Here is a 24,713-nt window from a genome sequence, read left to right on the forward strand (position 1 = left end):
ATTGGATCACCCTGCCTCAACCCCTTTTTACCTTCAAAATAGCCAACCAGAGTACCATTAATACAAATAGAAAATTTAGGAGAGGTAATACACTCCCTGATCCAGCTCAAAAATCTATTAGGAAAACCAAAGCAATGAAGACAACGAAGCATAAACTCCCAATTCACATAATCATAAGCTTTCATGAGATCTATTTTCAAAGTGCATCTAGGTTTCCCTTTTTCCTTATGATAAGCCCTCACAAGTTCCTGAGCCAATAAAACATTTTCAGATATATTCCTAGAAGGAATGAAAGCAGATTGGTTCATGCTCACCAAATCACCCAAAAAAGGCAACATCCTATTAGACAGAATTTTTGTAATGCATTTATATATAACATTACAACAAGCAATAGGCAACATCCTATTATTATTATTATTATTATTATTATTATTATTATAAATATATATTATATAATAAAGGCGGTTAGTGGTTTTTTACTAACCGCTTTTAAGGCAGTTAGCAGTTAGTATACAAAAAAATAATAATAATAATAAAAACAAGGTTTATGATTTTTTTACGAGATGAATCATCCAAACTTGTGTTCAAAATCTGAAAACTCACACATGAATGTTCTGCTATGATTGATATTGTATAACTTTATGGTAGCTAAAGGGAAACCCCTTTAATGATGTTTATATTAAGGGACAACCTTGACACCTAACACATTCTTGAACATTTTTGGGACTTGTAGAACTCCTAGGGATGTCTGAGATTGATTGGAATGCATGTTAGGGGCTCTGAAGGAACCGAAACAAGTGTTCTCTGAGTTACATTCGAACCCTGCCACATTCGAACCCTACCATGCAAGTTTGGTCCTTGCACAGGCAGGATCAAACCTTGTCATTTGGAATTGATCCGAAAACCCCAGGATCGATCAAACCTTGCTATGGTTGCAAACTACATTATGTTTTATTGTTACTTGAAAAAGAACAATGACATTCATTATAATTGACAATACTTGCATTGTATGACATGATTATGGGTCATGGTGTACTATTATACATACTTAACCCTATTGTCCAGATAGTGTTTATGTTTTTACTATTGGATCCAAGGGGTCAAATAAGTGCAGCACAACCATCTACGCATGGTAGTCACAATCGCAAGACATCGTTAGTATAGTGTGGGTTACCTGGAGTCAGACTCGATCGAGTTGGTAATTATGGTCGCTATTGTACGCATTGATGTACCGATGTAGTACAAGAGGTCATTCGGGGTGCGCAAACCCTATCGAAAATGGGTAGGCGCTCAAATAGATTATAATATTAATATTATCATCCATATGTTTTATTATTGAGAATACCTACAATTTGGATGTGTCTTCCTAATCTTAGGTATATATTATTTAAAAAATAAATATGCTATTATTTTTTTTTCACATAATTTTTAGAAAATAATATCCCTATAAGATTAAGAGAATACTAGAATAACACGAAAAAAATACTTAGTTACTTACCGTTTCTTCTTTTATAGGCAAATTTCATATAAAATTTTATTTTCCTTGAATAAATTATTCGTTTGATTGGAACTCTTTTAACGCATTCTACGTAGCGCGAATTCCAGTTCCCATTTCGCCACGCCAAACAACTATCTCATTTCTTGAACGAATAATCCATTGGCAGGTTCGACTGTGGAGCTCTCTCTACAAATCGAACGGGTCGAGGTCCAAAGTCACAGAGTTACCTGTACGGACGGACCAACTTCTTATCCTCGCCGGACCCCGGTGCCGTCGCCGGTATGGCTCTCTTTTTTCGGTCTCTTAGGTTTTCCGAGGAAATGAAGAAAAATAGAAGAGAAAAATGAAATGTTGAATATTGTCTTTTTTACTTTAATAGGAGCCAAACGGGGAATATTCGTCGGATCAAATCTTTGATACTTGTGGCGCTGAATTGTGTGCTGAGGCTTCTAATTACTATAATCTAGTTTCTGAGGTTGCACGGATCAAAATTTGGTTCTGTTTAAAGCATTTTTTTTTTCTTCTATTGTTTGGAAGCTGAGGAAATGTAGGACAAGAATGAAATTAAAACGTCGATTCGGAATTTTTTTTTTCTTCCTTTTTTGGTTAGGCTTTGAAAAAAGTTGGGTGGGCTATAATTTTGTGGAAATGGGGTAGACCTGTATAGCCTTCTTTGAAGCAATATCAGGGTTTAGACGTGATTCTATTTATTAGCAAATTTTGTAGTTTAGCTTCTTTTTTGTTTCTTTTGTTGACAGATATAGATTTTAGCTTTATTGTTTGGATGGAAAACTTGAAAAAGGAAACATACTCTCAATGAGTAGCTGTTTTCTCATCCTGCGTTTTTTCAATTTTGGCAACAAGGGTAGCTGCTTGCATAAGTGACAAAGTGGAAACGGTAACTGTTATACAAGTTTGAATTGCCGGCTGAATTTGTGGATTTTTTTTATTCTTTTAACATTTAAGGGGGAACTCTCTTTAATCGCCCCGAGCCTGAGCTCGTCGAGACTTGTCGAGTGTGCCAGTGAAAAATATTTTTTCTTTGCATGGATCCTGTTAGGTATCATCCCCTTTTTCCTCTAATCACCAATAAATGCACAAGATGTTACATTTATTGGTGATTAGAGGAAAAAGGAAAATGCAAAAGTGGTTCATGCTTATGCTTTTGAATTCTGAAGTTTTTGTAATGGGAAAGAAAGACACTAGATAGTGTGCATTTGTCTGAGTTGTGTAACTTTTTGAAGGGCATGCAATCACACAAAATGTTTGTTTATATTTATTTTTAAATGACCCATGGATAAATTTGTGGCTATGTGGCTGCAGCAGGCATAGCTGCAAGGAGTTAGTGCCACTTTTTCATGAAAGAGTGAGGGGCACTTTTTTTTTAACTGTGTGAAGTTTATATTATTTATACTAATTAATCATTTGACAGGGGACTTTTTTTAATTTTTTTTTAATTTTTTTATAGGGAATGACTTCTTTTGTTTCAACTGAAACTGAACTGCTAGAGGAGGAGGATATCGGTGCTGTTGTATGAGGTGTTCTTCATTATACTTTTGCTGGAGTCATGCTTTATGGCATTATTTTTACAATGAAATGAGATGGAATATACATGAATGATGATAACAGTAATTCCACTTCTGAAAATTGCAAGTAGAATAAAGAGATTCTGGTTTTTTTCTCAACCAACCACGGAATATCTTTTCAACATAACAATTGAGAACTTTATTGTAATATTCATAAAAAAAATTTGAGAAATTGAATGCAGTGCATTTTCTTAGTTCTAATTCCTAAAACTAGTTTTCTTTTTGTTCAGTGGAGCCTTGGTGCTCATAAGTTTGTTATAAGATATGAAGACGGTTAGATGGGAAGGTGGCGATGCTAATGAGATTAAAGTGGTAAGTTTCATGTCTAATGCAGGTTTTCTCTTGCGGTTATGAATGATGGACATTCAAATTTGCACAGAGCTGAATGAACCGCCACAGATGCTTCCACCTTCACCCGGAACATTTGTAGATCGTGAAGAACTTATCCAACATGTTGGGGACTTTGCTGTGTCCCAGGGATATGTGGTTACCATTAAGCAGTCTAAGAGGGACAGAGTAGTTGTCCTTGGCTGTGACAGAGGAGGTGTTTATCGTAACAGGCGGAAAGCTGTTGATGACTCATCTTCTGAACAAATCCGAAAAAGAAAAACTGGTACTCGGCTGACAAATTGTCCTTTTGAAGCTGTTGGGAAGAAGGATGATGGCTTGTGGGTCCTTTCCATAAAAGACGGAACACACAACCATGAACCCATAAAGGACATCTCGGAGCATCCCTCTGCTCGTCGCTTTACAGAGAGGGAAATTTTGTTAATTAAAGAAATGACAGAAGCTGGATTAAAACCTCGCCAAATTCTAAAGAGACTAAGGCAAAGCAATCCAGATCTTCTATCAACACCAAAGCATGTTTACAATGTCAAAGCTAAGCTCCGACAAGGAAATATTGCAGGTGTGGCCTAAGTTTGAAATTTCATGTCATTTTTCTTTGACCATTTTATTTGAGAATACTTATTTTCTATAGAAAATCATTTTCACACGGTATTAATTAAAGAACCAAATCATGTCAAGCTCTTCTTTTCTTTGAACCATCTTAAAGTAGATTAATCGTACTGGAGTGGCAATTTAAGTATTGTTTTTATTTATACCCTGATATGCTAGATGATGTGTTCGAATTGAAATTTGAACCTAGGTTTAGGTTCTACCCTTGTTATGCTTCAGCATTGGAGCTAGCAGATCTTTTCAAAGGTTAGTTAATTCGTTGGTAATGGTAGTATAAGGAACCTATCATGGAGGCATCATTACCTGGATTGAACATATTTGGAGTATGTCTATATATGTGCTCCTGATCAAATTATTAATCTTGAAGCTGAGTACTGCTCAGCAATGATGAAAAAAAGCTGGGGTGCATTTTAATGTTCATTGCGGCTATGTTAATGGCTAAGATGCCAATGTTTGCCGTGGTTTGAGGTTGTGACAAATAACTCTCTAGTCTTAAAAGTCACAAATAACTTTGTGTGGTATGCCTATGTAATAAATAATTTCCTCTGTACATATTCATCAAAAAGAATCCCTCTGTACAAATTTTGGTCATTTTTCCATCATGATCATTATGAAATTACAAATTTACCTTTAAAAAATAAAATAGGAAATAAGAAAAAATAAAAAATTATTAAATTAAAATAAAAAAATAAAAAAATAAAAAGAAAAGAAAGGAGATGGAAGGTGTGTCAACATGCCTTGAGGCTGAGCTTGAGCAGTCAAAAACTGACTCCACTTCTAGCACCAAGCCACCACCAAGATTTGACAGCACAAGGAGCATGAGGACTAGGACTCGAACCATGCTTCGATGCAGGAGACATGGAAGGCATGGCCGCATTGGGGCAACAACCTGAGCTTGTCCACATCCACGAAATCTCCCAAGCATATGGCGCACTCAGCTACAACCAACTTTGGGTTCTTGGTGTTGTATGAGTTTGATGAGTCATGGGTGAAGTTTGTTTGGGAGAGATTGAAGCACCTTCTTGTTTAGGCCCCTATTGGCTAGATCTCATGTTGGAGAGCGGGTTGCAGTGCTTCTTGAGCCATGACAGAGCTAGGCGCAGCGGGCCATTGCAATGAGTCTGACCATGCATATCAGGGCAGCCAGTATGACCACGAAGTCCAACTCCACTGTCACCGCCTCAGGAGAAGGAGCCATTGCCACCATTGTTGATATGTTTGTGGCTGCCACAGTTGTTAGAATTAGAGAGCGAGTCACCATTGGCAGATCTAGATTCGACCGTTGGGCGTGGCCAAACCACCTTCTTTAGCCAATTATGAGAGTGGCTGAACCACCCAATAGTGCACCAATCCAAACCTTTTTTTTTTCTTGTGTTTTTTTATTTTTTATAATTTTTTATTTTATTTTTTAGAGTAAATTTGTAATGTAATAATGACCTTGTCGGGAAAATGGTTGGAACTTGTACAGATGGAGTTATTTATTACACATGCGTACTCCATGAAGTTATTTGTCACAACTTCAAATCATATGGACCAATTTAGTAATTTTCCCATTTTATGAAGTTGAACACATGCTAGCCTAATGGTAGAACGGAGCTTCATTTTGTTTAAATTTGCAATTATTTATATCTATGAGGCCGATGGTTCAAGTGACCAAATAAATTCCTGAGCCTTGATGGGCTTAGCCAATAGCTCTCGGGTCCACTGTTGCTTTGTACGAGGAAATGATAGTAATCTTTGCCTTTTTTTTTTTTTTTTTTTCCTTCTTGTGTTCCATTGATGCTAGCAAAATATATGTCTACTGGCTTGACATAAATCATTACGTTACTATGGGGAATTTAGGATAAACCATATGGGGATTTTAGGATTTACTATATTGGGAATTTACCAATGACTAGCATAATGAAGTAACTTATGTTTAATTGTTTCCTTTGATTGTCAATTTCTGGATGGTTTTGGAATTTAGGATCAACTGTTCAATATTATAACGATTGAGTCCTTGAATTGATATACTCATGTGGAACGTGTGACTGCTTATGGTCATATTGAGAGTAGAACTATTAAGAGTTAGATGGAGATTTTTTTCCCTTGTCCTTTTTTGCTTCTTCAGAGGGCATTATTCAATTAGCATCATAAACATGTTTATAAGATGATTGCTTTGAGAGAGTGACTATAAAATTTTTGCCATCTTTTTCAGTACAAACCTGTAGAAAATTGTCTGCAAATCAATAAATATATGGACAATTATCATCTTTATAGGTTTTTTTTTAAACAAAGGAAAGAAAGAGTTTCTATTTCCTTACAGTGGAAGATGGCATGCTTATGTTGCAGTGAGAAACTTCAAGTCACTAAGGCCCCAGAAATCTGCTGTAAGAAACAATTATCTTACAGTTACCGAGCCATCTTGGAGGCAGCGCAACCCTCCGGTAAGCTTAGATGTAACTCTGCTGAAGAAGTCTTATCCTTAGTACTTGGGTAAGAGGAAACAATTAAAAAAGAAGAAGGAAATAATCTATTTCTGGTGCTTCCTGAATTGCTCGTTATCTCCCTCTTTCTTTCTCTATCCTCCCCCTTCCTTTTCATTGGGGTTTTTCTCTTACTTAATTCTGGATTTAAACTCATTTTGTAATATATATCAGAGGGTTCCCAACCTCATTGGAGGTAGATTTGTTGATTCACAATCCTCTGCATCTATTGATGTTTTGAACCCTGTAAGTGTCATAAATTCCATTTAAGATCTCATTTTCCTTTATTTTCCAGTCATTTAAGTCAATAATATATATATATTTTTTAAATGATAGGCGACACAACAAGTTGTTTGTCAAGTTCCTTTAACTACAAATGAGGAGTTCAAAGCTGCAGTATTTGCAGCAAAACGGGCTTTTCCACTGTGGCGAAACACGCCGATTGCGACTCGTCAGCGCATCATGTTCAAGTTCCAAGAGCTTATTCGCAGAGAGATTGTAAGTGTTTTAGGCATCTATTTCTTTTACTTAGTTCAAGTTACAAGTTTTATTAACTGATTTTTGTAATTACAATTTTTTTCCTAGGATAAGCTTGCTGGTAACATTACTGCTGAACATGGAAAGACATTGAAGGATGCATATGGTGATGTATCACGTGGACTGGGTTAGTCTCTTTATTGTCTGTTGTCATGTATGAAAAAGCTCAATTAGTGTTGGCTGTAACCTACAAAGATTTCGGTATTCATTCATAGAGGATGTGGAACATGCTTGTGGACTGGCAACTCTGCAAATGGGTGAATTTGTTTCCAATGTATCCACTGGGATTGATACCTACAGCATTAGAGAGCCGCTTGGTATTTGTGCTGGGATATGTCCCTTTGATTTTCCGGCTATGATTCCCTTATGGGTAAGCTTGGTATATGCTTCCAATTTCACTGTTTACTTGTCTTTAGTTCTTGGCTATAATTTTAGTATAGTTTCATGAGTGTGATTTTTGCTGCTTAAGAATGCCATTATGTATATCACTCATGTTCTTGAAACATAGACAACAAAGTTGCTACGATGGAGATGGGTGGTGGGGAGGGGGGCATGTATACAGCATATTTAGCTGCTAATACTTTGTTACTGCTTATTCATATGGTTTAGGAATGCCATTATGTTTGTAACTTGAGAGCCTGAGAAATATACAACAAACGGGTGATTGATCTAGAAAAGAATATCAATAATAAAAAAAGAACCACAACAAATTTGTAGTTAGGATTGGGTTAAGAAAATTATTATAATTCAACGTGGCCATCCGTTTGCATCATGGTTAATATTTGTTATTTTTTTCACGCATAAAAACTTAGTGGGATTACTTATAAAAAGGGGGCTTCACCCCTCTCGAAATATGCCCCCTTTTGCTTTTTAGTGGCCAATATTCAAAAAGTGACATTCGACCCTCCCCCCTGTTTACCCCCAAAGTACCTAACTATAGTAAGTAAGTTAGACCCTCCGTCAACTTTTTCCATCTTTTTGGACGGAAAGCCAATCACGTCTCATATAACTTTTAATGACCTGAACTTTCCAAAATACTCCTATGATTAAGTGTTTTTTTTTTTAAATAAAAAAAAAAAATCCAAAAACGAAACAAACAAAAAGAGGGGGTGGTTGAGCCACCCTCAATGGCCAAATGGGGGTGGCCAAAACCACCCCGAATGGGCAAATGGGGGTGTCCAAAACCACCACCAAAGGGTTCCGAGCCACCCCAAAATGGCCAAAGTGGCTGGGTGGACCACTCTTGATATTTATTTATTTTCTTCATTTTGTCTTTTCGTTTTTTTTTTGGGACACTTTACCCCCTCGAAGGCATTTTGGGAAGTTCATGTTTTTTAAACACTGGACGCTAAAACGCAAAATGAAGTATACTTCAGAGGGTTAATTGTATTTCCGCCTTAAAAAAAATTACTGGGATTATTTTTCAAAGGTTAGAATGGACTAAATGGAATTTCCTCCCTATTAAGGGAATGGAGGGTGAAGTCACAGGTTCATTTCATGCAAAGTATATGAGTTGTGTATACCCAGAGAACAAAAAATAATTTTCTTTTTCAAGCGGTTTTTTATTTTTTGTTTTCATGTGCAGATGTTTCCTATTGCAGTCACATGTGGTAATACATTCATTCTGAAGCCATCAGAGAAGGATCCAGGTGATTTCCAAATCCTTTGTAGTGTTGCAATATATGGGATTGTAGAACTTTTACTCATTACTGGGACGCATTAAATGGTAGAGTAAAAGGTTTAATAACTCTCTTTTTTGGCCTTGAAAAGACAATTTATATGGGATGGTTTCTTCTCCTATCTTGAGGAAAATTATTTTAGGTTGTGTTAGGTGCTCCAGATAAGAGGCTGATAGTGTGTAAATTATCCATTCTGGTGTGCACCAAAAGTATTGGATGTGTCTAATCGCATACTTCTATGTTTTTAAAAAAATGTGGAGGGGGGGGAGGAATATAATTTTCCGGCAACCCAATAGAGAGAGAAGGGATAGGTAAGGCTAAGGATCTTGAAATTGATTTTTCCATTCACCACGTACTGGCTGCCACTTCATTGTTGGGGATCTTGCTGATGATCACTGTCTTCTTTATTGTTACTCTTTGTTCTTTTTCCTAGACCTACCAATGGTGTGTGGGTGGACTTATGGTGCAGCTGTACTTGATTTGGAGGAGCTACAGAGATGAGGGCTGGACAGTGTGGCGTTGAAGTTGTTATGCTTGGTTTTGGGTGATGGTAGCCATGAGGAAAGCAATATTGGTGTTGGTGTGTGGGTTTAAATCGACAGTGATGGAGATGGATTCAAGATTTTGACATTTGACAGTGTGGCAGTAGTATGTGGAGTAAATGGGTGACGATGGATGTTAATAGTTGAAGGTGATGGTGGCTGTTGCCAAGACTGAAAGGATAGGTTCCCTCTACCCCGTTCTCTTCACAGTTCCTATTATTTAGCAAAGGGAAAAGGAAATGGAAAAGAAAGAAAGAAAGAAGTCATATCCAGACTTTAATTCTTTTGTGCAACAAATATTAAAAAGAATATATTATATCCCTTGGACCTGATATCTATCCTATCTGTTGGGGTGTCATGTCTGGCCTGTCAAAAGGGGCTTTAAATGTGTGATTCTAAATTTATATTGAATTCACTGTATCAGAAGAGAGATTGCAATAGTATGGATTTTTTTTTTTGATTGGTAATAGTATGGATTGTTCTGAAGATCCACATGATATTTTTATAGTGAAGGCCTAAAGACAGTAAAAAACTGATATCTAATATCTGTTAGCAGTAGGACATCCTAAGATAAATCCCAACTATGTAAACTGAAGTTGGTGTTGATACAACATTTCATTGAACAAGTGGAATCCTCAAACTTGTAAGACAAATATTTATATAAATATATAGAGATAAAGTTCAATTTTAATTTTGCTTTGGTTGGTTATCTGTCAATCTCTATTTTCATAATTTCTTCATTCCTGTATATTTCCTTTCCCATTTAGGAAACATTTTGTGACTTCAAGACCTGTTAGAGGTTTTTCTTATAATCTACTCTATTTCATAACAATCAGACTTACTGATTTATTACGCATGCACATGACATCTATGCTTTAAAATAGAATCCATATATGCGCAAGACATTTATGCTTAAAATAACTTATTTGGTGTTTTTCTCAGGGGCTGCAGTAATGCTTGCAGAGTTAGCTGTAGAGGCTGGTCTGCCTAATGGCGTCCTAAACATTGTGCATGGCACCAATGTAAGGCTTTCAAAAATATTTATCATAGTTTGTTCATCCACTAGTACCTCCCTTGGGCATCAATATAAGTTATGGATCTTTACTTTTAATCAATCATTCTTTTTCAATTGGATATGTTACAATTAATCTGCTTATGTCTGGTCTATTTTATGCCTTGTGTGGAACTTACTTTTATCTTCCTGTTTAAACTTGTCTGGTTTTTATTTTTTTATTTTTTTTAATTTTTAATTTTTAATTTTATGCTATCTTTTGTATCATGAATTAAATTTTTTTACCTTTCATCTTTTCCTTTTCTTAATTTTGACTTGGGCCAGGACATTGTCAATGCGATTTGTGATGATGACGATATTAAAGCTATCTCATTTGTTGGTCCAAATTCGGTAAGTTATTCCTTGGTATTGAAACACTGATACAAGTTGCACTATCTTACCTCTACGTTGATATGGTTACAAATGTTGAATTCATTGATCACAAGTAATTCTCTTATACACCTCCACTATCTTCTTTGGTGCCCCTCCCCCCTCCTTATAAAGGTTACAAGTGATTCATAGAAACTAAATGAAGTTTATAATGACCATATGCTTGTAGGGAAGTGATGTAGGCATTTAGCTGTAAGGCCTAAATTTTGTTTGTGGTTTACCTCTGAAGTCAAAATTATGACAACAGAATAGAGTTTCAAGGGTCTTCTGTGCTCACTTAGTGCTTACAAGCATAACATTAAGGATTAAGTCAGATGTGGGCATTGAGGAAAAGCGTATATGGAGCCTTCTAGCCTCCAGGTTTTTTTCTTCTTCTTTTTTTTTTTTTTGGTCTTAGGAAGATATTAGCTGGTGGCCAAAAGCTACACAAACCTCTAGACAGTGCAGATAAAAAATATTTAGAATACTGATAGCAGAGTTCAATTCACAACCAGTAGCATGTACCTTACAATAAAACATAGGTGCCGTTGGCAAAAATATCATATGCCAAGAGATGGTTTCTTTTTCCCCCTACAGTTACTTAAAGAATGCAAACTCTCATCTGGTGATCAATTTGTACCTTGCGGAGGAATTAGGTTGAGAACCTGCAATGTTTGCATTTTATATGACTTCGTTCTTTGGAAGTTTGGGATGCTACTTTGAGGAGATGTTACTACAATGGAGCTATTTTGAACTTGCATGATGAAGTCCATTGGCTTTTTCAACACAGCAAAAACATGATGAATACACTGAGGATTGTGGCTTTTGCTGTGGCCATGTATTGCCTATGGAGAAAGATAACAGAATATACAAGGGCAGTAAGCAAATTATGTGAGTGGTTTAGCAAGTAATTAATTATGTCAAGTTTATTTTTTTAGTTCATGGCGTGAAAAGTATTGGTTAGGCACCACAATTTCTTGAAAATAGGGGCAGTGACATTTATTATGATGAGAACAATGTGGCTCACTTGGAGTGTATTGCAATAATGCATATAGTTTTTATGCTGATCCAAGCAAGCTAGTATGTGGTCATTGTAAGTCTATTTTTTTCAAACTAGGCTTATTACTTGTATGTACTCTTCGATAAGACATGAGGGATCAGCTGGAGTGACGCTCATGGTATCGACCTACCAAAAGTACATGATATACATGGTAGGTAAGAGTAAGTGGATATGGCGCAAGCATCCTCACCTTAGATATAAGGGCAAATTAGAATGCATCCATGTGGTCAGAACTCATTACATTGTACCTCTCTGACTCACAATTTACATCCACGTGGTCAGAACTCACAACTTCTTTATAGTTTGTATTAAATCGATACTTTTGGTGAACCAATAAAGTGATACCACAGCATCATTTATTTGAAAGCCTAGTTGTTTATAATCTTTTTCCTTCTTTTGATTCCTCCATTATCTTGGTGTTCTTGTGGAGTCAAATAAATTAGTACATTTTGGACAGAGGGTTTGGGGATAAATAAAAAGGAAGAAAGGGAGCGTGCAACTAGGTGTCAAATAAATGATTATGATGTTCCATAACTTGATTTGAGCTCCAAAATCTATCAATTTAATAAAAAATAAAGAAGTTTAGTGTAAAAGTTGGGGAAGTAAAGTGTCATAAGACCTAATCATAGAGGTATATTGTGGTTCATCCTAAATGTAAATCCCAGAGGAGCTTGTTTGAGACCAGTTGGTGTGAGAACAATGATACATTGAGTTAAGAGGACTGATGAACATTGTAAATGAATATATTTTCTACATCTAGATTATACTGAATAGGGGTCTTCTTTGTAAATAACTGCATTATGCTTAAATGGGCAGTATTAGGTTTCTTTATAATCATTTATCGTATGAGCAAGGCCATGAATTACTATTGAATTTTATGATGTTCAGTAGAACCTTATGCAGTTGTCTTGAATTCAACTTTGAATTTTTGATATGTATTTTGGGATAAATGCAAAATTAGTCCTTATGGTTAGCCTAAATTACAAATCACTCATTGTCGTATTAAAGTGAACTCAAAGGTTCCTGAGATATACCAAAAAAACAATTTAGTTCCTAGAGTTAAATTTTGTTAAGGGGCAGAAAGAGATCTACTAAAAATAGGAAAACAAAAACAAAAGCAATGCAAAGCAAAACATCAAAAACAAATAATAAGAGAAGAATCTTTTGTAAAATGTTGACACAGTATTGTCCAGATTGCTAGACTAGTTTTCAGAATCAGACGCATCCAGTACACATGTAATTGATAATGTCGGCCATGGGTACGATAATTTACTAAAATTATATGGTTAAGACAGCTCAACAAAAAAAAAAAAAAAAAAAATTGAAAAAAGAAAAAATGAAAGGAGTGGCTACTCATAATTTTCTCTCTGCTTTTCCTCTCCGGCAAACAAAGATACAGAGTCTTCCGCTGATAAAACCAAAACGACATTGACAATTCTTTGAGACATAGAAGAAAAAAAAAGGGTTTCTCAGATCTCTCTCTCTTTAATGCCCAGAAAAGCTAGACTTCTTCGACTCCTCAAGCTTTTTTTTTTTTTTTTTTGGATGAATTTCTCCTCCACAAGCTTAGCTCAGCTCAGATCTCTTCCTTAATGGCAACATACCATTAGTCACTTCAAAATCCTTTTCCCTCTCACCCACTCTTTCCGTTTCAAAAACTTGGTTTTGGACTGCAATGGCTGAGACTAGAGAGGAAAAACCATTGCTCGAGGCTGAGAAGGAGGAGCAGGGCCTATACTTTTACCAACTCTTCTCTTTTGCAGACAAGTATGACTGGTTGCTCATGGTCTCTGGGAGCTTAGGTGCCATTATCCATTATCCAGGGGCTGCGGATGGCTGCCCAACCGGTAGCCACCCCTTTCATTTTTCCTTTTTTTTTTTAAAAAAAAAGAAAAAAATAACTTTTTAGTTTTATATATTTATATTTGTTTACTAAGAGTAACACGTGTCACCATTTTATTGGCACTGACGTGACGCTTAACGGAATCCGTCAAATGTTTTAAATTTTTTAAAATAATTTGAATTATTATTTTTTTGTTTGTAGTTGAAAATAGTATGTCATTTTTTTAATTCACATCTGACTATGTGCACCATGGTTGTTCTTGGCTCTGGTAATATTGACATTTTTGTTGGTCATACCATTAGTCTTTCACTTTAAAATATGTATTTTGTGGCAATAGTTAGTCATATAGTAACGGTTTATTTATTTATTTTTTAAAGGCTGGTGCTTATGTGTTTGCAAGAGCATCAGCTAAAGGGAAGCGTATTCAGGTACTCTCCATGCATATGCTTCGGTAACAAACCTGCAGTTCCTTTTATGAGCATTGTGGTTGCTGTTTCACTAATACAGTAGTTGAAGTCAATGAAAATTGGCTGACTGACTATTGTCTTCAGTCCAATGTTGGAGCAAAAAATCATGCAGTTGTCATGCCTGATGCAAGCGTAGATGCTACTTTGAACACACTAGTTGCTGCTGGTTTTGGTGCTGCAGGACAAAAGTGCACGGCACTTAGCACAGTTGTTTTTGTTGGAGGCTTAAATCGATGGTATTTTGTTTTGCCTCTCTTGCTTATCTTTATGCTATTGGACCTTTTGATCTTGATACTTTTTCTAGTTATACTTGTCAGAAACCCATGGGCCGTATTATTGTCCAGTCTGAGTTTTGCAATTTAATATTGTGAACTTTTGAGAAGCATTTGATGAGAGTTGTTTTACCTCCCCCTCAAAAAAAAAGGGAAACTACACTTATTCCCCTCCACCTACCACCCAATATGCAATGTTCTCTAAACTTTAAAAGTTGCAACTGACCCCCCAAACTACCTAGCCCTTTCACTAACCCCTTCCATTAGGATTTTCTATTAAGTCAGACAAAAAAGGAGTCATGTGCAATACACGTGACAAAATGTCCATTATACACCCTAAATGTGTGAAAATACAATTAAGCCTTTGGATGAGAGAAAAAAAACCTTCTCTAGCCATGGAGACCCACGCCATGTGCAACAATTCAATCCAGACTCTAATATGTAATAATTATTGTTCATATGGCATTTATTTCTAATGATTTAACTCATTAAATCTCAAAAGAGCCCTAATCTCAAAATAACAAGCGCTAAAGTGCTGAAACAATCTAGAGAGATCAGATTTTGCAGCTCCAAGCTCCCCTGTTTTTCTGCTTTATTTTCAGCAGAAAATTGCAGAAGCTTTTCTTGTTTCATCAGGGCTGATTTGTTTAAGTTTTCTTAGCCGCTCTTGTGTGTTGTACTTGCTGGAATATTCAGCCAACAAACTGGAATTACATACTAAACGCAATGCTGAACATTTTGGAACCCACATTTGGTGTGAAGGTTTGCTTCTATTGAGTGTTTTTTTTTTTTTAATAAGTTTCTTTGAGGTGCCATACAGTTCAAGGTTCATTGTTAGTATGAAAAATTCAAGAAGAATATATAGTAGGCAATGGTCCAAAATCAAGAATTTTTTTTTTTTTTTTTTTTGCACCAATCCAAAATCAAGATTAATGAAGGGTTAGTTATACTTTGCCCCCCCCCACCAAACTGATACCTCATTTTCACTTAACACCCATAAACTATGACTCACTGTAACTTGTTCTCTTAAGGTACCACTTTGCTCCAAGTAGCCTCCTGAGTCAGATTTGGCTGTTAAATGTGGATAGAAAATGATGCACGTGCTTGTCATGTGACATGGTTTGTGGGTGTAAGTGCAAATGGGGTGTTAGTTTTATTTTATTTTATTTTTTATTTCTTTTTTTTGGGAAAGTGTAATTAACCCTAAGGCAACTCACGTAACGACCAAATCTGACCCAGGGTTTGAACAAAATGATAGTTTTGGGAAATGAGTTGCAGCAAGTCATAGTTTATAGGTGTAAGTGAAAATGGGTTGTTAGTTTGTGGAGGAAAGGTGTAATTTACCCTTTAATGAAACTATGACAACAATATCAAAACGAGAACCTTTTTAGGCCAGTTGGGGTTAAACAAAGCCAACTTGCTCAGGGGCTTTGGTTTCATGTTCAGAGTATCATATCAGGAGCTCTTAGGATCTTTATTCAAGAATTGTTTGTTGTTGGTGGTAATATGGACCCAAATATTATGTTATGAATTGGGGACAGGTTGTGTCTAGCTGTGGGATCCCCTGGTATTTTGTTTTTTGCTCCTTTTTCTTTTTTTTTTTTCTTTTTTTTTTGTTTTGAAAATTTTCATTTGATGCAGGGTATTATTGTCTTTTTGAGTCACATGTATTGTAAGTGACCCATTTTCCATTGGATTTAACAAAAAAACCCTACTGAAGGGGGTTAAGTGAAAGGGCTAGGTATTATGGGGGATCATTTGCAACTTTTTAAAGTTTATGGGATGTTGCAAATTGTGTGATAGTTTGAGGGGATAAGTGTAATTTCCCCCAAAAAACAAAAAAAAAAAAAATTGTTTGGGATGAGGAAAGTGGTTCACCCTCTGTTGTGACTAATTATATTATATGCTAATCCAAGGGTCCACAATGGTGGGTCTCCTTTCTTTTTTGTTTTTTCTAAATAGAAATAGTATTATTAAAAAAAGTTTGAAGTGCCTACGTCAAGTATATGTGTACATGAGAGACCAAGAATTGAGAAGTAAGATTGTAATTCTCCAGAAAATACTAGGAATCACCATCCGCTCATAGGGCAACCTCAAGAATAAAAACTTCTATTTAGGCTAGGAAAGCTCAACCCCATCAAATGTTCTATTCTCTCTCTCTCTCTCTCCCCACACAAGGCATAAATGTTCAATTGCACTACTTCTATGCCAACCAAAGGTCTGTTTTCATTGAGCCAACAACTCAACAACTGTCTGATGCATGACCACATAGAGCCAAAGAGAAAAACAAGATACCACGTCTTCATTGCAAAGGAACAATGGAGTAATACGTGGTCCATCAATTAACTTCTTTCTTCCTCCACCTCGTCAAATTATCGATACTGAGATGCTATTCAAGAACAGCTGTCTACACAAAGAAAGCTACTTCCTCGAGCACCATTAACTTCAAAGCTCTTCCTTGGAAAACAACTATTTGAACCCCTCTTAACACTCCTCCTTTCATCACCCTGTACCACCTAGCTATGTGGTAAAACTGTCTGGTTGTAGATTCCAAGCCTAGGTCCTACCCCTATCTGTGGTGGGCCTATGGACAAGCCTTAGGCTGCATTTAAATGAAGAAAGAACAGTAGATCTAAGTTTCTTGGGTATGTCAAAATTATGTTCATCTATTTAAGAAATGTTTCCCTGCTGTGTGGGTGTGTATATATCTCTAGATTGATTTGATTATGTTGCTTCTTGGATTCAGTTTGTGGATAGGCATCATATGGCTTGATGTAAGTATTTTGGTGTAAGAAAGCTTGATCTTTTTCCAGGGAAGATAAACTAGTGGAGCATGCCAAAGCAATTAAAGTGGGTGCTGGAACAGAACCAGATGCAGACCTTGGTCCGGTGATTAGCAAGCAGGTGGATACATGTTTTAAATCCTTGACCAATTTATCAGCATTAAAATATTAAAAAGACTTTGTTGAAGTGGAAGTAATTGACTGTTTTTTTTTTTTTGATAAGTAAAGATATATTATCAAGGCGCAAAGGGGCGCAACCCTAGTACACAGGGAGTATACAAGAGAGCGACTAGGAGGAAGAAAAAGAAGAAGAGAACATAAAAAGGAAATCAGGGAAGCTAATCACTAAGGGCGCTAGCCATCCAGCGGTCCAAGTGAAAAGGGTATACAAGAAAAAGTGTAGAAGATCCTCAATATTTCTAGACGAATCCTCGAAACACCTAGCATTTCTCTCGATCCAGATGCACCACATAAGGCACAGAGGAACCATCTTCCACACAATAGCGCTACGGGACTTGCCACCCGCCCACCAGGAAGCATACAAACCCCTGACGCTCCCAGGCATCACCCAACACAAACCGAACCGCGAGAATACAGCATTCCACAAGGTACTCGCAACCCCACAATGAAGAAAGAGATGGTCAACTGACTCCCCATCCGATTCACACATGCAACAACGGTTAATCACAATAATACCTCTCTTCCGAACATTATCCAGGGTTAGAGTCTTCCCGAGCGCGGCCGTCCACGCAAAAAAAGCCACTCTCGAAGGAGCCTTGGTACGCCATATGCTCTTCCAAGGGAAAGGGGAATGGTCTTTGGAAGCAAGGATTCTGAAATAAGATCTGACCTCAAATTTTCCTTTTCTTGAAGCGTTCCACCACATCCTATCCTCCCCTACTCCTCGCATCAAGTGCGAATACAAGAGAGAATAAAAAGAGGCCAAGACCTCCACTTCCCAATCATGAACCCTGCGAATAAAGGAAATATTCCATTGCACAGAGCCATTTAAACACTCCCTATTATCCGCAATAGACGCCTCCTTATTGGTGGCAATATTGAAAAGTCCAGGAAAAGCATCCTTGAGAGACCTGTCACCACACCAGATATCCTCCCAAAACCTGATATTGGACCCAGACCCAGGAACCAATCTAATCTGGCAATGAAACGACCTCCACCCCTTGCTAATGTTCTTCCATAACCCCACCCCGTGTGAACCACTAGGCTCCCTGGATCGCCAACCACCCCAACCCTCGCCGTACTTTGCCACTATAATCTTCCTCCACCAAGCCTCTTTCTCAAGAGCAAATCTCCACAGCCATTTCCCCAACAACGCCTTGTTCATCAGACGCAAATTCCGAATCCCTAAGCCTCCCTCTGAGATCGGAGAACATACCTTGTTCCAACTAATAAGATGGAACTTAAACTCATCATTAATCCCACCCCATAAGAAGTCCCGTTGAATTTTCTCCATACGTTTCGCCACGGATGCAGGGATAGGAAATAGAGACAAAAAATAGGTGGGAAGATTGGATAAGGTGCTCTTGATGAGAGTAACCCTCCCCCCTTTAGACAGATATAGCCGTTTCCATGGGGCCAGCCTTCTAGCATACTTCTCCAACATGTCCTCCCAACTGGCCTTAACCATAAACGGGGCCCCCAACGGGAGACCCAAATACTTCAAAGGCATAGAAGCTGAGCCGCAACCAAGAATGCCTGCCAAAGTGCCTGTATTGTTCATACTACCAACAGGGACCAACACAGATTTAGCCAGATTCACCTTTAACCCTGAAACAGCTTCAAAACAAACGAGTAATGCACCAATGTTTCTAACTTGATTAGGGTCTGCTCCACAAAAAACCAAAGTGTCATCTGCAAAAAGAAGGTGAGAAACAATAACCCGATCCGACTCTCTTCTTCCCACAGAAAAACCCGAGATGAGACCCCTGTTTATCGAGGCATTGATCATCCTGCTAAACGCCTCCATGACTAGAACAAACAAGAAAGGAGAGAGAGGGTCTCCTTGCCTCACGCCCCGCGAGCTATCAAAGAAACCGGAAGAGGATCCATTGATCAAAATCGAGAAGCGCACAGTCGAAATGCAATGTTCAACCCACGAACACCATTTCTCTCCAAAACCGCATCTTCTTAAAACATAAAGAAGAAACTTCCAATTCATATGATCATAGGCCTTTTCCATATCCAACTTGCACACCAAGCCAGGTTCCCCTGATCTGATTCGGCTGTCCAAGCATTCATTGGCAATAAGAACTGAGTCCAAAACTTGCCTACCTTTAACAAAGGCATTCTGCGGCTTAGAGATGACCCTATCCATCACTTCCTTCAATCTGTTGGCTAAGACCTTTGCAACAATCTTGTATGTCCCTCCCACAAGACTAATCGGACGAAAGTCCTTAATATCGGAAGCTCCATTGGTCTTCGGAATAAGGGAGATAAACGTAGCATTGAGGCTTTTTTCAAATTTACCTCGCTCATGGAACTCTGCAAAAACCGCCATAATGTCCTCCTTAATCACCCCCCAGCAATCCTGGAAAAACGCCATAGAAAAGCCATCCGGGCCCGGCGCCTTGTCCCTATCCATACCTTTCACCACCTCCCACACCTCCCTTTCCTCAAAAGGAGCTTCCAACCTAGAGGCCTCTCCGGCATTCAACATATCAAAATCAAGATCATCTAGCCTCGGTCTCCAGCTGAGACTCTCAGAGAAAAGGGACTCATAAAAGGTGGTAATGTGATTGCTAATGACCCCTTGATCTGAAGTTGTGGAGCCCCCCACAGACAGAGACTCAATAGCATTATGTCTTCTGTTTGCATTAGCAATCTGGTGGAAAAATTTCGTACATTTATCTCCCTCTTTCAACCAACGAATTCTAGATTTTTGCCTCCAACTAATCTCCTCCTGTAATTGACTGTTATACTTTATGAATAATAAATTTAAAGACATTGTGTGCGTTGGATAACCTTGACCATTTTGCATTTGTTATTTTGGGTGCATGAGTGGAAGCATTTTGAACAGTTCACATTTTACATGTGGATGTGTCTTGCTTATTTATGATTTCATAATTCTTTAAGATTCTTCATTATTGGCAGGCAAAGGAACAAATATGCAGATTGATCCAAAAAGGTGTTGATACTGGTGCAAAACTCATCCTTGATGGGAGAAACATTGTGGTATTTTCTTATGTTCTACTGTTTTAATCTTTCAGCTGTATGGATTATGTGCTTCTATTTTGTCTTTGGGCGGGTCTTTGTCTGTGCATGTATTATGTTCTTATATTAATATTTCAATAGCTAGGATAAAAGACAACAAAGCAAATCTTAAACAAGGGCTGGCTACTTGTTCTCCAGAAGTCTGATTGTCTGGAATCAGGCCTATTATGTAGAAACTAGAATGTACATTGTGAAGCATGTAGTGACTTTTTTCTTTTCTTTTTGGAGAGAGAAAAAGAGGTGGCCGTAGGTGGGGGAGGGGTGAGTCAGGGAACACTTTAAAGGATGTACTTGATTGCAAAGAGTATTATTTTAGAGCCAGATTGCCTGTGGTGACCTGCTCTTGCAGTTAAAAGCCTTGCTTGGCTTTGTCAACATGCCAGCAGATGTCCTGCACTTGGATTCTATGATTTGAATTACTTCGACCTGGCATTGCCCAGTTATTTAGGCAGAAGTCAATTGTAGATTTGTATAGAAAAGTTTGCGGAATAGGTCAAAATATGTGAAGGGTGTGAAGATAGTGCACAAACAAGGATGTTTTACTGCAAAAACTAGGCAAGAGAGTGGAATGATTAAGAAATTTTCCAACATGACATGGCATTGATGTCTTGTAATTCTTTCTGCTTTGACTTGTTTGGTGGAATTTGTATTAGATATGATGCACATTATTGGTTTGGTCACAAGCCATTGTTATTGGGTCCGTATAACAGGTTGATGCTTGTATTCTTTTTGATAACTTGGATTTCTAGCTCTTATTTTTTATTTTTCTCATCTCGGGTGCAGCTCCCTTTGTTAAGGATATATTAGTATATTACTATATTGCAATGACGAATATCATGCATTTTTTTTCCCCTACACACTTAACCGACTGTAAAGAAGTTTTTATTGGCATCTTGTGCTCTTTGTTGTAAGAAGCTTGTTCATAACTGCAGTTCTTGGTTTGGAAAGGGTCCAAGTTGACCTAATTTTCAGTCTTGATTTGTGGATGACAAATAGGTTCCAGGATATGAACATGGGAGTTTCATTGGTCCCACCATCTTATCCAATGTCACAACTAACATGGAGTGTTACAAGGTATCTTCTATTGTGTCCTAGAAGCAACCATTGGTTTTAGTGGAGGCAGAGACTTGTACCCAGTTATCAACATAAATAACACTTTGTCTTGGTTTCTACAGGAGGAAGTTCTTGGCCCAGTTCTTCTTTGTATGCAGGTTGATACTCATCCCTCCCTCATATTTCTTTAGTTATCAAGTTGGTGCTCTACCTATTTTACCGATTTTGAGATGCAACATTTTTGGTGCCCAGGCTGACAGCATTGAAGAGGCCATAAACATTGTTAGCAGACACAAGTATTCTCGAATTCAGTTTCTCTTGACCCTCTTTATAAGATGAGATCTTTTTTAGCGATGGTATTTTGTTTTTATACCTTTTTGTTTCCTTCTTACCAGATACAGCAATGGAGCTTCTATATTTACCACATCAGGGGTAGCTGCAAGGAAATTTCAAACTGAGATTGAAGTTGGGCAGGTACACATCTCTCTAAAGCATGCCACTAGGCAAAATAATAGAGCAAATAGAAAGGCTTGATTTGGATAAACTACTTGAGTTTCTTGTTTGGTCCCATGCTCCTGTGATGCCTTTGCCCTGTCAAAAAATCTGAAGTGCATATTTGTTTGTAATGCTTACTGCATTAGTTGATGAAATTCCCTAATATTTGTTATACCCAATGTCATTTTTCTAACTATTTTTTATTTTCTTATTTAAATTGGTCGTCATACTATTGGTTTTGCCACATGAACTTGGTTTCACTCAGGTTGGCGTAAATGTTCCCATCTCTGTTCCGCTTCCTTTTTCCTCGTTTACTAGCTGCAAACCATCCTTCGCCGGCGATCTCAATTTTGACGGTAACATTTACTTTGCGAATCTTGCTGTTTAATTTCCACCCTTTTCAGATGCAATCATGTAGAGTAGCTTAGAGAGTGTAAATTTATCATGAAATTGAATTGCAGGCAAGGCTGGAATTCAGTTTTATACCCAGGTTAAGACAGTGACTCAACAATGGAAGGATTTACCGGGCAGCAATGGTGCATCCCTGGAAATGCCAAGTTCTTAGTAGTATGTGGACAGAAAGTGCTGTATATATATTTTTAATTTTTGATTATAGCAGCAAAACTTCCGGTTAGTAGTCCTCTGAGCAACTCTCACAAGTGAAATCCTTGCTTGTTTTTATGTATGAACCTTTGTATCTTTGTCTTCACTCCAGGGCATGTTGATGTATCCTAGATGTGCATATAATAATTTTATACCCCAATCTTTAAGATCCGTTTTTGTTGTAAATTGTATATTATTAATTTTCTGTATCTAACTTCTAGAGTGCCATAAATGGGAAAATATGGTGTAGTGGAAGTGCTTTGTTTCGCACTACGCAAGACAGGGCAGTGCGTGGGGAAGTTTGCGTCGGCGTGGGTGGCACGTGAGCTGTGCATGTGTTTGTGTCGTTGCATGTGGTGTTCAACGTGGGCTGTGCATGTGTAAGGTGGTGTTGTGTGGGTGTGGGGTATCAAAAGTACCTCAAGGATCTTTGAGTAAGCCAACGGTTTATATATATATATATATATATATATATATATATATATATATATTGCTCAACTTTAGGAATAGCAATACTTTAACATTTTCTTTCACGTGTGGGTTTAAACTCTATTTTAATAAGTGAGGATTAACATGTAAAATATTTAGTTTAAATAAGGGGTGAATTGACGGAGTTAAGGTTTGAACTTAGGATATTTGGTTATAACACTATGTTAAATTACCACTTATTCTTTTGGGACAATTGGTAATTTAACATATGTAGTGGTGGTTCATGTGGAAATCAGGGCCCATGATCAGGGGTGGCAAAACGGGTTGGCGGGTCGACCCGATTACGACATGTTATGACCCGCGACCCGATTAACATAAACACGGACACAACCCGTTTAGCTAAACGGGTTGAACTTTCAAACACGAACACGATACAAAAAATAGCTGTATTACCTGACACGACCCGTTTAAATTAACTGGCCATATCGGGTTAACACGACCCGATACGTTTGAAGAAAAAATAATGTAATACTAAAGTTCAGGGTTTTTTATTTTTTTAAACGGGTATGGCGAGTCACCCACTTAACCTGCCGGGTTGACCCGTCAGACATGAAAACTAACCGGGTCATAAATGGGTGACCTGATTATGACCCGAACCCGTTTAGGTCAAATCCAAAATCTGTTAACTTTGTGTCGGGTTCACAGGTCGTGTCAAAATTGCCGGCCTTAACATGATCTCCCAAATTTTTTGGTATTTTTATTCTTTCAATAATTTAATGATATCCAAAAGTCATCCATAAAAAAAAAATCCAAAATCCATTAATTTTTTATTATACGTCATTGATGTAAGCATAGCCATAGACAATAACTAATTAAGCAGATTAATTTTTCACTACTAAACATATACCATGCAAATGATATAAAATTCTTTCTAAAGAAATCAAAATTTGACGTATGTTTTTCTCAAAAAAAAAAAATAAATTGACGTATGTTTAATGAAAGTATAAAAATATCATTAAATTTGAGCAAATATTAAAGTATAACTGAAATAGTTCAATACTTTAAGGCTAAAAAAAAAAAAACAAAAAAAAAAAAGTGTTTTGATTTTTTATGAAAAGCAGTTATGAGTTAATAATTGGCATTCAATAATCGCATAACTACCAGTTGCGGTTAACTGCTAATTGGCCTTGTAGTTGTTGAGGTATTAAGGTTTGGTATAAACATGTTCGAGTCATAAACGAGTCAACATGTTTAATAAACATGTCAAACGGGTAATCCCTCTTGACTAGCAAGTTGACACGTATTTTTTTTTTTTTTTTTCAAATAGATAATTGTTCTCCAATAAATTTTATATCGAGACATATTCTAAACCTTAACCCTAAAACCCTAAACCCTAAAAAAAAATAGATTTTTTTTTTTTTATATATATAAAAATTGAATATTTTAGTGTTTTTTTTTATAATTTGTTTTTAAAATAGAAATTTCTGTTTAAAAAAATTAAAAATTTTTGTTTAAAAAAATAAAAATTTTCGTTTTGTAAAAAATAATTTTAAAAAATAAATCCTTTTTTTTTTTAAAATAAAAAATTCCTTTTCAAAAAAAAAAAAATTAAACATTTCCATTTAAATTTTTTTTTTAAAATAAAATTTTCGTTTTAAAAAAACCTTAATTTTTTTAATTTTTGAATTTATAAGTGTATTTTTGTCTTATTGAGAAATCTATAGGAGCATTTTTATCTTTTTTCTAGCATTGAGGAGACATTGACAATGTTTTGATAGTTTGTGTGAAACATT

At 36.9% G+C, this 24,713-nt stretch overlaps 1 protein-coding gene and 1 pseudogene across 7 annotated transcripts; one reads left to right on the forward strand and one right to left on the reverse strand.

Annotated features, from left to right (window-relative positions):
* Window positions 1-1,574: 1,574 nt before the first annotated feature.
* LOC132177147 (methylmalonate-semialdehyde dehydrogenase [acylating], mitochondrial-like) lies at window positions 1,575-22,700 on the forward strand. Of its 7 annotated transcripts, XM_059589383.1 has the most exons (23): window positions 1,575-1,777; window positions 1,878-1,973; window positions 2,967-3,036; window positions 3,315-3,396; window positions 3,464-3,991; window positions 6,373-6,467; window positions 6,681-6,752; window positions 6,843-7,004; window positions 7,092-7,170; window positions 7,259-7,413; window positions 8,629-8,692; window positions 10,207-10,286; window positions 10,601-10,666; window positions 13,965-14,015; window positions 14,139-14,290; window positions 17,140-17,230; window positions 20,221-20,301; window positions 21,337-21,414; window positions 21,516-21,551; window positions 21,646-21,689; window positions 21,789-21,867; window positions 22,154-22,244; window positions 22,350-22,700. In XM_059589383.1, exons 5-23 carry the CDS (start codon window positions 3,484-3,486, stop codon window positions 22,451-22,453), a joined length of 2,088 nt encoding a protein of 695 aa, XP_059445366.1. In that variant the 5' UTR covers window positions 1,575-1,777; window positions 1,878-1,973; window positions 2,967-3,036; window positions 3,315-3,396; window positions 3,464-3,483; the 3' UTR covers window positions 22,454-22,700. The 7 variants fall into 7 exon arrangements, with proteins under 7 accessions (XP_059445366.1, XP_059445361.1, XP_059445364.1 ...); XM_059589378.1 differs by lacking the exon at window positions 3,315-3,396 and having other exon boundaries at window positions 3,419-3,991; XM_059589381.1 differs by lacking the exon at window positions 3,315-3,396 and having other exon boundaries at window positions 1,878-1,933; window positions 3,419-3,991.
* On the reverse strand, window positions 4,745-5,662 carry LOC132179979 (RING-H2 finger protein ATL8-like; annotated as a pseudogene).
* Window positions 22,701-24,713: the final 2,013 nt, after the last annotated feature.

This window comes from Corylus avellana, chromosome ca4 (assembly GCF_901000735.1).
Source record: "Corylus avellana chromosome ca4, CavTom2PMs-1.0".
Taxonomy (NCBI): domain Eukaryota; kingdom Viridiplantae; phylum Streptophyta; class Magnoliopsida; order Fagales; family Betulaceae; genus Corylus; species Corylus avellana.